The 11,730-nt window shown below is 56.9% G+C and overlaps 1 protein-coding gene across 3 annotated transcripts; it reads left to right on the plus strand.

Moving 5' to 3' along the window:
* The first annotated feature begins 1,777 nt into the window (after window positions 1-1,777).
* MCOLN1 (mucolipin TRP cation channel 1) lies at window positions 1,778-10,370 on the plus strand. 3 transcript variants are annotated; one of them, XM_052642529.1, is made up of 14 exons: window positions 1,778-1,933; window positions 3,680-3,885; window positions 4,938-5,105; window positions 5,192-5,357; window positions 5,748-5,856; window positions 6,082-6,178; window positions 6,408-6,507; window positions 6,710-6,816; window positions 6,924-7,073; window positions 7,200-7,301; window positions 7,663-7,785; window positions 8,130-8,345; window positions 9,925-10,055; window positions 10,158-10,370. In XM_052642529.1, exons 1-14 carry the CDS (start codon window positions 1,903-1,905, stop codon window positions 10,192-10,194), a joined length of 1,743 nt encoding a protein of 580 aa, XP_052498489.1. In that variant the 5' UTR covers window positions 1,778-1,902; the 3' UTR covers window positions 10,195-10,370. The 3 variants fall into 3 exon arrangements, with proteins under 3 accessions (XP_052498489.1, XP_052498490.1, XP_052498491.1); XM_052642531.1 differs by having other exon boundaries at window positions 1,797-1,933; window positions 3,574-3,885; XM_052642530.1 differs by lacking the exon at window positions 7,200-7,301.
* Window positions 10,371-11,730: the final 1,360 nt, after the last annotated feature.

Below are 11,730 nucleotides of genomic sequence, written 5' to 3' on the forward strand. Positions count from 1 at the left end.
ACTGGTCCATCTCAGCAGTCGCCATTCTCTGTTCCTCCAGACTTAGCCACCCCAGTCAGGGGCGGACTCACCCTGTGGTCTGGTCTATGCTGCTTCCTTCCCTTTTAGAGTTAACTTTCCCACGAGTGGTGGGATTTCTGACACATTGAATGTGTACCAGGTGCATAGCAGAGGCTGATACGAAACCATGTGGGCAGCCTGCCCTTTCTGCTCCCCAGATTTACCCCTTATCCTTCAAAGCCCACATTGCAGGTACACCACAGGACAAATGAGAGGTCACTCGCTTATGCATTCAATACACATGTGTTGATTGCTCAAGTCTCAGCAGGAAGCAAGATTAGCATGGCCTTGGTTCTCACAGAGCTCCCAGAGTTCAGAAACACTTAAAAAGCAACTGTAAAGTATGGTGCATTCAAGAAGCATAACAAGACTTCTGATTTAAATAGGGGACAGCTTCCCTGTGGAAGGACTTTGTAAATCCAATCACTGCTACTTCAGTACTACTGTTGGTCCAGTCTTGTGCTATGAATTTGCATTTTCTCACTTAATTCTTTTTTTTAAAAAGTAATTTTATTTATCTTTTGGCCACGCTGGGTCTTCATTGCTGTGCATGGGCTTTTCTCTAGTTGCAGTGAGCAAGGGCTACACTTGGTTGTGGTGCACGAGCTTCCCATTGCCTTAGTTTCTCCTATGGAGCACAGGCTCTAGGCAGACAGGCTTCAGTAGTTGTGATTTACAGGCTCTAGAGCACTGGCTCAGTAGTTGTGGAGCACAGACTTGGTTGCTCCCTGCCGTGTGGGATCTTCCCAGACCGAGATAGAATCTGTGTTCCCTGCACTGATAAGCAGATTCTTCATTACTGGACCATCAAGGAAGCCCTCTCATTTATTTCTCTCAGCAGCTCCATGAGACGGATAACTGAGTATTCCCCTTTGGCAAATGAGGACACTGAGGCACATGGCATTTAAAGGAGTTTTTCAAAGACCCAGAAGTGGTGGTTGGGAAGGTGTAGATTTAAACCCAAATTGCCTGCCTTCTTGCCTAAGGCAAGAAGATTGTACTAAGGCCCTGAGGCCACTGAGATGAGATAGGGGAGGAGGTAGGTGGGGCTGGAAAAGAGGGCTCCAGTAGATTGAAGTTTGCTTGTCATCCAAGAGAAATGGGAAGCTACCAGCAGATTCTGACAGAGGACTGATATCAATTATTTTTGGAAGACCCTTCTGGCTGCTGGATGGAGAAGGGAATGGAGGAGGATCAGAAGTAGGAGTCTAAGATCAGGGAGGTTGTTGCAGTGGTCCAAGCCAGGAATGTTGGGAAACTCTGGGCTGACAGCCATAGGAGTGGAGGAAAGTGGTCCTATTTAGGAAACAATTAGGGAAAGAAGTAGGATTAATGATAGTTCAGATGAGAGGGGGTTGAGAGTAAGGGAAGGTTTCTGGAAGGATGGAGCGGGCTACCCTTGAGACAGGATCATTAACCTACACCGCGGAGGGAAAGAGGTCAAGCATTAGACATGGAAGCCAAGAGATTGGCACTGGACGCCAGAACGACAGGGAGCCAGGACAGAGTCAGTCCTGAGTCCGCACGCTCACAGCCGGCCCATCCCCCAGCACATTGGCACCCTCGGCGCTAGGACCTCGCGACCGCCTAGAAGAAGCCCGCTGCCTTCCGAGGCACGCTTGCGCGCTGCTCAGGCAGGGGATGTCGTGGCGCAGGGGGCGGGACCGGATTTGGTCGCCTGCCTCCCAGGCCGCGATGGTCACGTGTCTGAGGCGCGAGTCAGCTGATGCGGGAGGGTTTGAAGCTGCACCGCCAGGGAGCGAGGCCGCAGTGACAGCGCGGGGCGTTCGGACCCCGGCTGCCCCGCAGCGCCCGGCGGAGTCCGGCGCTCCGGGCCCCGACATGGCAGTCCCCGTAGGCCCGCGCGGCTCAGGTGAGGGCGCAGACAGCCCGGCGAGCTCCGGAACGCGGGCTGCGAACCTGCGGACGGCTTCTCCTACCTGGGACGGTGGCGCTCCGGGTTTCCCTTTCCTCAGCTCCCATGCCCACCTCTCAGCTTCCCGGTGGCGTCGGTATGGACTGACGGCTCCTAGAGCCTAGGAGAAAAGGCAGAAAGGGCAGGCTGCCCACATGTGGCGGGTGGGCACCAGCTTCTCCCCTCTAAGTGGCGGGACTCCGGGCTGTGCTTTGAGTACCTTCAACTCAGGCAGCTGGCGAGCCGCCAGCTTCTCCGACTCGCGGCGGCGAGGGTCCCAGGATTTGCAACCCGAGCCTAGATTATGATTGCTCAGTTCTGCTGAAACTCCGACCGCGGCCCCAGCTTCTCCAGCCCCCACCCCCACCCTCCCGTTCCAACGTCAGACTCCCAGACTCTGCTTCCCCAGGCCAGGAGGCAAATGCTTCTAAACCCAGGCAGGACTGCTGGGGCGGGGTTGCCACTTTAAACCCAGGCGCCTAACTCAATTTCAGATCTCCAGACCCATGGAAGCTCCGTTGCCTCTCGTAGGGGAGGGAGCCTGAGGAATGCCCGTGTGTTGATCATCTCTTAAACCAGCTGCAGACACCTCAGAGATGTCCTAGTCATTGGAGCCTGGGGTGGATTAGCTGTGATCCCAGCCAGGGAGGTGACCCGCCCTCTGGCTTCCCATCCAGCTGTCTTGTAAACAACCACAACAGCATCTGAGTGCCAAAGGGATCTGAAAGTGGCCCTCCCTGTGGGACAGGTTCTGAGAGTGTCTACATTTCATTGTGGTGGCTGGGCTAGGCAGAGAGCCAGCCAGGCTTTGGAATGAAACAGGGTTCTTCCAGTGGGGATCATGGGGGTATGTCAGGGACTATTCTTGGCTGCTGTGATCAACTATGACCCTGGCAGTTGCTGAAAACTTGGACTTCCTCTTGGGCTGGTCAGGATTGAAAGGAATCAGTGATGCTTAGAATAGCCTCTATTTAGGAGTTCCCTGGGCTTCCCTGGTGGCTCAGAGGATAAAGCATCTGCCTGCAATGCGGGAGACCCGGGTTCGATGCCTGGGTTGGGGAGATCCCCTGGAGAAGGAAATGGCAACCCACTCCCGTACTCTTGCCTGGAAAATCCCATGGATGGAGAAGCCTGTAGGCTACAGTCTATAGTAGGCTATAGTCTATGGGGTCGCAAAGAGTCAGACTCGACTTCACTTTCACTTTCAGGAGTTCCCTGGTGGTCTAGTGGTTAGGACTTGGTGCTTTCATTGCTGTGGCCTGGGTTCAGTCCCTGGTCTGGGAACTAAGATCCTGCAAGCCCTTAGGCATGGCCAAAAAGAAGGGGGAAAAAAACAAACAAAAAAATAGAATAGCCTCTACTTGTTGAGGAACCACTGAGGCTTAGGAATGGAATGCTATCTAAGTATCACATCCGTAGCTTCCTAGTGAGAGAATTTATTGCCCCATTTTGCAGTCGAGGAAGCTGAGACTCTGGGAAGCTAAGTGCCCCGAGGCAGGACCAGGAATCAGTTCAGGCTCTTTCAAGTGATTTATAGTCTTTGACCAGCACTGTTGCAAATATCTGTAAAATGTTACGAACTTTCTGGTTTTCCTTAGATCTTCCAGAGTTCTTTCTTAGCTGGAGCTTGGGACCTGCCTCCCCTATCGGCAGGTAAACTTGTCTCGGCCTGGTCCCCACTTCCCCCTCCCTCCCATCTCACAGAGACTGAGCGGCTTCTGACACCCAGCCCTGGATATGGGACTCAGACAGGGGCTTCCCCAGCCCCTTCAACCCCTCCAGAAGAGGAAGATCTCCGTCGCCGTCTCAAGTACTTCTTCATGAGCCCCTGTGATAAATTCCGGGCCAAGGGTCGCAAGCCTTTCAAGCTTATGCTGCAAGTGGTGAAGATCTTGGTGGTCACCGTGCAGGTGAGACCTGTACCACTCGCCCCTGCCCCCAGAATTCCACCGGTGGGCCCTATTTTCCTTGAAGGGAAAAAGCCTAGAGTCAGAGCCTAGTCCTGCCCCCGCAGCAGCATCATGATAGTGACAGTGGCACTCATCAGTCGGAAGCCCTCTGGGGCCTGCACAGGAGCAGCTCCTTTAAGCTTCACAAATGCCCTCTAAGGTCCTGGTCATTGTTGTCGCCCTTTTTTTATAGATGAGACAAATGAGGCTCAGAGAGGTTAAGGGACTTGTCCAAAGTCACATAGCAACTAAGCCTTGGGAGCTGGCATGTGGACCCTGGCAGTCTGATGCTGTGCTGACCCTCAAAGAAAACTGATCTGGTGGCTGCAGAGATCACTGCCCTATCCTCCCTCCCCCAGGACCTGTGCTGGACTCCCAGGAGTCCATGATGAGTCAGACTCACCATGAGGGCTTCTGGTCTAGTGACTTTGGGTGCGTCACCATGCTTCTAATCTCCCGCCAGTAAAGGAGCCCAGTGAGGGGCTTCCCAGGTGACTCAGTGGTAAAGAACCCACCTGCTAATGCAGGAGATGCAGGTTTAATCCCTGGGTCGGGAAGATGCTCTGGAGGAGGAGATGGCAACCCACTGCAGCATTCTTGCCAGTGAAATCCCATGGACAGAGGAGCCTGGCGTTCTGCAGTCCATGGGATCGAAAAGAGTCGGACACGACTGAGCGACTGAACAAAGCAAAAGCAACCCAGCAGTGGTACTTACCCTGTGCAGTTCAGTCCAGTCACTCAGTCGTGTCTGACTCTTTGTGACCCCATGGACTGTAGAACGCCAGGCTTCCCTGTCCATCAACTCCTGGAGCCTGACTCTCCCCATAGGTTTGGGTTTAGCACAGCAGCTGGCACCCAGTACACATGTAATGGGCATTAGCTGTTGCCGTGAGTTCTATGAGTAGCCACTGTGTATGTATGGAGGGCCTGCCCTCATGGGGAGGGCCCTCTCTCTTCTCTCCCTCCACTCATGCACTGTGGGAGATTCCCATCATCCTTGTCCCTCCTGCCAGCTCATCCTGTTTGGGCTCAGCAACCAGCTGGCAGTGACGTTCCGGGAGGAGAACACCATCGCTTTCCGGCACCTCTTCCTGCTGGGCTACACGGATGGGGCGGATGACACGTTCGCAGCCTACACGCGGCAGCAGCTATACCAGGCCATCTTCTATGCCGTGGACCAGGTGCGGGTGGCCAGGAGCCAGTGGGCAGCTGGTCCCTCAGGGGAGAGCGAGCGGGGCTGACAGACCCTCCCCTCCTTTGCCCGCAGTACCTGACGCTCCCAGACGTGTCCCTGGGCCGGTATGCCTATGTGCGGGGCGGGGGCGGCCCCTGGGCCAACGGCTCAGCCTTGGCCCTCTGCCAGTGCTACTACCACCGGGGCCACGTGGACCCAGCCAACGACACATTTGACATTGATCCGATGGTCGTCACCGGTGAGTGGGCCAGGCAGGGCTCAGTGGTCAGGAGCCTGGGCTGCTAGGATTAAAATCCTACTTGAAAATCCCTCCTGCTCATCTGGAAGACAGGGTGGTGAGGATGGCGTGATGATTAGTAGGCTGCTTGGTGTGCAGACAGAGCTGCATGTTATGTTTCACTGTCATTCATTCACTAAACACCTGGGGCCACGGAGCGCCAGGCACTGGGGCCTGTGTACGGGGTTAGATAGGCTGGGCCTGACCCTTGTGGGGTAGACAGCAGAAACAGACAAATGTGGAAATACGAAGGGAGAGGAAAAGCAGGGAAAGGGGCTGTCGGGGACTCTGGGGAGACCTGCCTGTGCCTCCCCTGCCAGCAGTGTCCCCTCCCTGACTCCCTGTCCTCAGACTGTATCCGGGTGGACCCCCCTGAGAGACCCCCCGTCCCCCCCAGTGATGATCTCTCCCTCTCGGATGGCAGCGCCAGTTACAGGAACCTCACGCTCAAATTCCACAAGTACTGTCTGACCGATCGAGGGGGCTGGGGGTGCGGGGAGGCAGGACTCCAGGCATCTTCAGTGCTGGGGGAGGGGGCAGCCACTTCCCCACAAGCCGGGGCTGGGCAGGCCAAGCTAATGCTGCCACGTGAGCACTTCCTGTGCCAGCTGCAGAGTCAGTGTGGGGCAGAGCACTGGCACTCAGGCAGAGCCCACCCACCCCCTCACCCAAGCCTCCCCACCAGGCTGATCAACGTCACCATCCACTTCCAGCTGAAGACCATTAACCTCCAGAGCCTGATCAACAATGAAATCCCAGACTGCTACACCTTCAGTATCCTGGTGAGCCCACGGTCCCTGGGGTGTGGGTGAGGAACCAGCCCATGATGGGGTAGGGTGGGGGGCGGGGCACAGGACTCCTGAACTCTCGAGCTAGGGGACCCTGGGCCAGGGGCAGTGTGGGGCTGATGGGGGAGGCTGGGGCTGGAGAGATCATCCGTCCTGCAAGTCTGAGAGCCTTGGGTCTGCCGAGGTTTACCCTGTCCCATCTCATCTCGCTGCACCCCTGCAGATCACATTTGACAATAAGGCACACAGTGGGCGTGTCCCCATCAGCCTAGAGACCCAGGCCCATATCCAGGAGTGTAAGCACCCCAGCGTCTTTGGCCATGGTGAGCCCCCAAGCCCCGAACCAGTGCTACCCAGGGGCTCTGAATTTCTCTGGGAGCCCCGAGCCCCAGACCAGCATGGACCAAGCTCCCGACTCACCCAGAGAAACCTATGAGCCCACTGACCAGCCCTGAAGCCCCCCCGGGCCTGGGGCCTGGCCCAGTCGCCTCATCCCCAGCCCTGCCTTTGGCCCCCTCCCCACAGGAGACAACAGCTTCCGGCTCCTGTTTGACGTGATTGTGATCCTCACCTGCGCCTTCTCCTTCCTGCTATGCGCCCGCTCACTGCTCCGAGGCTTCCTCCTGCAGAATGTGAGAGCCACCCCCAGCCTCACCCAGCTCTGGGACCCTTGGGGCCTCCAGGGTGGTGAGCCTCCCCTGCCCAGACCGGCCCTCACCCCACCCGCCTACCCCTGCAGGAATTTGTCAGGTTCATGTGGCGACGGCGGGGACGGGTCATCAGCCTGTGGGAGCGGTTGGAATTTGTCAATGGCTGGTACATCCTTCTGGTCACCAGCGACATGCTCACCATCTCGGGTACCATCATGAAGATTGGCATTGAGGCCAAGGTGGGTCCTGCCCGCGCCCTGCCTCCCCACCCCATCTCCTTCCAGACCCTGGCCCCCTCTCCCACTCCCTGCCGATGCCATCCCCAGGGAAGGGCCAGATGGAGTTGACGCTACTCCCGCCCCTAGAACCTGGCAAGCTACGACGTCTGCAGCATCCTCCTGGGCACCTCAACACTGCTAGTCTGGGTCGGAGTCATCCGCTATTTGACCTTCTTCCATAAGTACAATGTAAGCTTCAGACATGCAGCCAAGGCCCTCTTGGTGGCAGCCACGTGTCCCTTAATTCTCACCCCCCCCAGATAAATCATAACCATATTGCCATCAACAGCCCCTGCAGACGACCCACCAGAAGCCTCTTCCCCATACCTGCCCCCCCACCCCCACCAGACATACCTGTCACTCTACATGGGCAGGGGCCTATGTGAGCCCACTTTCATCCCCAACCCCTTGCCAGCTGAATCTAGCCAAGGGGGTGTGCCCTCAGCACCCTGCGGCCCCTTCTGAGGCTCCCTGCAGCTTCACTGGTCACCCCAGCTGGCCTGTGTTGTAGGTACGCCCACACTGTCCCCCCCAACCCCTCCCTCCACAGATCCTCATCGCCACGCTGCGGGTGGCCCTGCCCAGCGTTATGCGCTTCTGCTGCTGTGTGGCCGTCATCTATCTGGGCTATTGCTTCTGTGGCTGGATCGTGTTGGGGCCCTACCACGTGAAGGTAGGGGCTGGCAGGGACCTGTGGGTGGCGCTCATGACCCACCGTCCAGGGGTCCCTGGTTCCCCTTCTTACTTCCCGAGTCCTCTGAAACCAGCAGCTCCATCTGCTGTTGATCTGGTGACACAGAACGACCCACCTTGATCCCTGGTCTCCAGCAATTCTATCCACTGTCCTCTCTGAACCCCCCCAGTAACCCTGGCCTTGACCCTTATTCAGTGATCCATCCCCCCTAGTTGGCCTTACCGTGACTACTAGTGCTCTGCCTGCTGTCCTGACTCCCCAGTGCCAGCCCCCGCCACGCCCCCCGCTTGCTCTGACCGCCCTACTGTGCTGCCCACCTGCAGTTCCGCTCGCTGTCCATGGTGTCCGAGTGCCTGTTCTCTCTTATCAACGGGGACGACATGTTCGTGACCTTCGCGGCCATGCAGGCGCAGCAGAGCCGCAGCAGCCTGGTCTGGCTCTTCTCTCAGCTCTACCTATACTCCTTCATCAGCCTGTTCATCTACATGGTGCTCAGCCTCTTCATCGCGCTCATCACAGGCGCCTACGACACCATCAAGGTCAGCCACCTCCCTGTGGGCCACCCCACACGCATTAGCACACAGCCCCAAACTCAGGCTGTAAGTCCCTCAAGGTTGGCCACAACGGGGTGAGGCGAGAAGGACCCTGGGAAAGAATATGGGAGATTCCACGAGGCCAAAGGAGAGGTTAGCTCAGAATTGGGGGGCCCAAGAGGGGCTGATACCATCCTTGTCACAGCTGCTGCATTCTCAGTTTTATCAAGGTGTGGGGCCAGGTAGGATTCCTGCATCTTTTACCAACAGGGAACCCAAGCCTTTGGAGTAGGAAACGGCAGCCCACTCCAATATTCTTGCCTGGAAGATTCCTTGAATAGAGGAGCCTGGTGGGCTATAGTCCCTGGGATTGCAAAGAGTCGGACACAACTGAGTGACTGAACACACACAAACCAAGCCATAGAGTTTCAGTGACTCGCCCAAGGTTGGCTACTAGGCAGCTGGTGAACCCGGCTCATCCCGAAACTGTGTGATTCCAGAAGTGCTGCTCCCAGCCCCTCTGTCTGTGGGTCTGAGGAATGATGGTGGTCCTGCAGGCTGCAGGGCCCAGAGCAGAACGTGGGCGTAACAGGTGGACAGATGTCACACAGCTGTCAGCAGACGCATCTTTCAGCAGATGTGTTTGGGGGCCTGTTTTGTGCCAAGCCTGGCGCCAGGTGTCTGTCCAGCACTGGTGGGCAGGATGGATAATGGACAAACCAGAGTATGGCAACCTACCGATGGGAAGCAGTATAAAAAGGAAGTACTGAAGGTTACAGAGGCCCCCTGCTTTAGACTGGTGTTGGGCTGAGTCCAGGCAAATTTCTAAAATGTGCTGTCTGGTCTCTGGCCACACATGTGACTAGTTACACTTTGACTTTCATGAAAATGAAACAATTCTAAATTCACTTCCTCACTCACAACGGGGCATAGAGCAAGCACTCAAATGCCAGTGCCGTTAGTAGCTACCAGATTTAGACAGCATAGATATCAAACCTTTCCATCATCTCAGAACATTCTGGATTGATGAGACAAGAGCCCAGGAGAAAGTGCACCAGGGAGAAGGAACTGCCAGAAAGGATTTGGAGAAGAGAGTGGTCCCATGAGGTTGGGAAGGGTGAAAAAGAGGCTGAAAGCCAGAACATCTCTGCCACTGGGAATGCAGAAGACTGCACCGGCCTGTGCCTGGACATACAGCCAGGCAACAGACATACTTCTGTCACTCAGACCCAAGGACCCCTCACAGCTCTTCCTCTAGCACTTAAAGATCACACGTGTGTATCAGCCTTGGGGGTACAAACCCAGACCTTGCTTCCGCTGTGTGCACCCAAGTCAGTAGGTGGTTGCCAAGCACCCAGATTGGGTCCAGCATGGCTCTAGGTGGTGGACCCACAGGTGGAGAGGGCACATTCAGTGGTCAGGGAATGTCTCCAGGTGAACCAGCAGGTGGAGGGCACAGCATGTACAAAGCCCCAGAGGAGGGAGCCTGGTTGGTCCACCAGGATCAGGGAGGAGATTCAGATGGTTGGAGAGGAGGGGGAGGGCAGGGGTGTCTTTCATGCGGGTCCCGGGTCTCTCTCCCCAGCACCCAGGCGGATCGGGCGCAGAAGTGAGCGAGCTCCAGGCCTACATCGCACAGTGCCAGGACAGCCCCACCTCCGGCAAATTCCGCCGCGGGAGCGGCTCCGCCTGCAGCCTCCTTTGCTGCTGTGGCAGGTTCGAGGCTGGTTTGGCTCGGGTTTGGGATTGGCTGGTGGAAGGGAAGCGAACGGAGGGAAGCGATGCTTTCCACCTCCGCTAACACTTCCCCTCCTTCAGGGACGCTTCGGAGGAGGATTCGCTGCTGGTGAATTGACTCGGACCCGGACTGCTACTGGACATTAGCCCCCTCACCACCACCACCCCCGGAGTGCGGAGACCCAAGCTTATTTATTTTACCCTTTGCTTTTAAGGCCGGCTGCCAGTCGCGCCCCGTGAGGGCCTGGGCCAGTCGGGTCGGACGTTGGACAAGGATAGGGTGGGTGTTAAATAAACGGGAAAATAAACTGGTTCTCATTTGTGGTGGGAGGGGCATCCCCTGCGCCAACTGGTCGTGGGTCCCTTTAAAGCGTCGCCAGACTCCGCGCGACCTTCCAAGCATGGCGGGGGGCGGGGCTGCGGCGCGCCCTGCGATGAATAATTTAAAGGGGCCGCGCCTGCGTCGCTGGGCGGAACGCTAACGGAGTTGGCGAAGGGTGGACCCCAGCTGCGGCTCCTGGGTGAGTCCGGGTTTCCTTGGCACCTGCAGGGACATCCTCTCGCGGGTTGTTAGCGAGCCCTCGGCTTTCCTAAGATCTGTCTTCTGTCTATTCCCGGTAGCTCTCGACTTCCCGACTCTTACCCCGCTCCCCCAGCTCCCGGCAGGTGTTTTCGCACCGGTAGCCAGGTGCATCCTCGGGTGGGAGGAGACCAATCCCCTGTGAATTTTCCAGGTACGGTCTCAAGGGCCCAGTGACTCCCCCAGATTTCCATTAATACTCTGAGGTTGCCAAAACAGTCTCAGCTTCCCAGGAAAGTCACTGATATTCCAGCATTCTTCAGTATCACGCTCCAACGACTCCAGGGATGTGCCCAACCAGTTCCGATTTTCCCAGTAATAGTCTTATATGCCTCGCAATCTCTCGATAACTTTCTATTGACCCCTGGTAACTCCAGGGTCCCTGGTTACGTCTCCCAGCAATGGTCCCAGCCTCGTTCCCCGAGTCCCAGGGATGCTCCGCACCATCAGAAAACCCCTAAATTTTACTATTACGTGACAGTAAATCTCCAGCATCAACCAGTAACACTTTGCGAGCCCACCCCACTCCGAGCATCCCAGGATGCTACTGACACCTCGGCATTGCATCACGACTCCTTGTGAAGGCGCTCCTGGCAGCATTCCGGTGGGAGCCAGGCATCTCCCCAGCCCCATAACTCGGGCCCGGTTTCCCTGGGGTGCGGTATCTAGTGTTCGCAGAAGGTGCAGGGGTGCGGCCTAGGGATCAGATCAGGATTGATCCTGCAGAGGGGGGCCACCTGCTGGAGAAAACCGTGTCCCTTGGGGAACCTGTTCTCTGGCTGCTGATAGTAGGTGTCCGACCGGCTGCCCTTTAGCCCCAGGGTGGGGCTGGACGAGTGGGGCGTCAGGCCGGCCTGATGAGTAAGTAAGGAGACCCTGGTGGGGACCCAGGGACCTACCTCACTCCCTAGCTCGGGCCCCGAACTCAATTTGCATCACCCTCCAGGCGTCCCCAAGCCGGCAGAGAAACCTCCCGACAGTAAGGGTAAGAAGAGGGCAGGGCTTGCTGCAGGGGAGGGCCGGACCCAGAGTGACGACTTGCCCGGGTTGTTCCGGCTTCTCATTCCCCAGGAG

The sequence above is a fragment of the Budorcas taxicolor genome, chromosome 7 (genome assembly GCF_023091745.1).
Source record: "Budorcas taxicolor isolate Tak-1 chromosome 7, Takin1.1, whole genome shotgun sequence".
Taxonomy (NCBI): domain Eukaryota; kingdom Metazoa; phylum Chordata; class Mammalia; order Artiodactyla; family Bovidae; genus Budorcas; species Budorcas taxicolor.

Excerpts from the sequence above, each read along its gene's own strand:
- MCOLN1 (XM_052642529.1), top strand. The coding sequence starts at position 1,903 with ATGGCAGTCCCCGTAGGCCCGCGCGGCTCAG. Across the intron at positions 3,886-4,937 it reads TCTTGGTGGTCACCGTGCAG|CTCATCCTGTTTGGGCTCAG; the intron begins GTGAGACCTGTA and ends CCCTCCTGCCAG. Across the intron at positions 5,106-5,191 it reads TCTTCTATGCCGTGGACCAG|TACCTGACGCTCCCAGACGT; the intron begins GTGCGGGTGGCC and ends CTTTGCCCGCAG.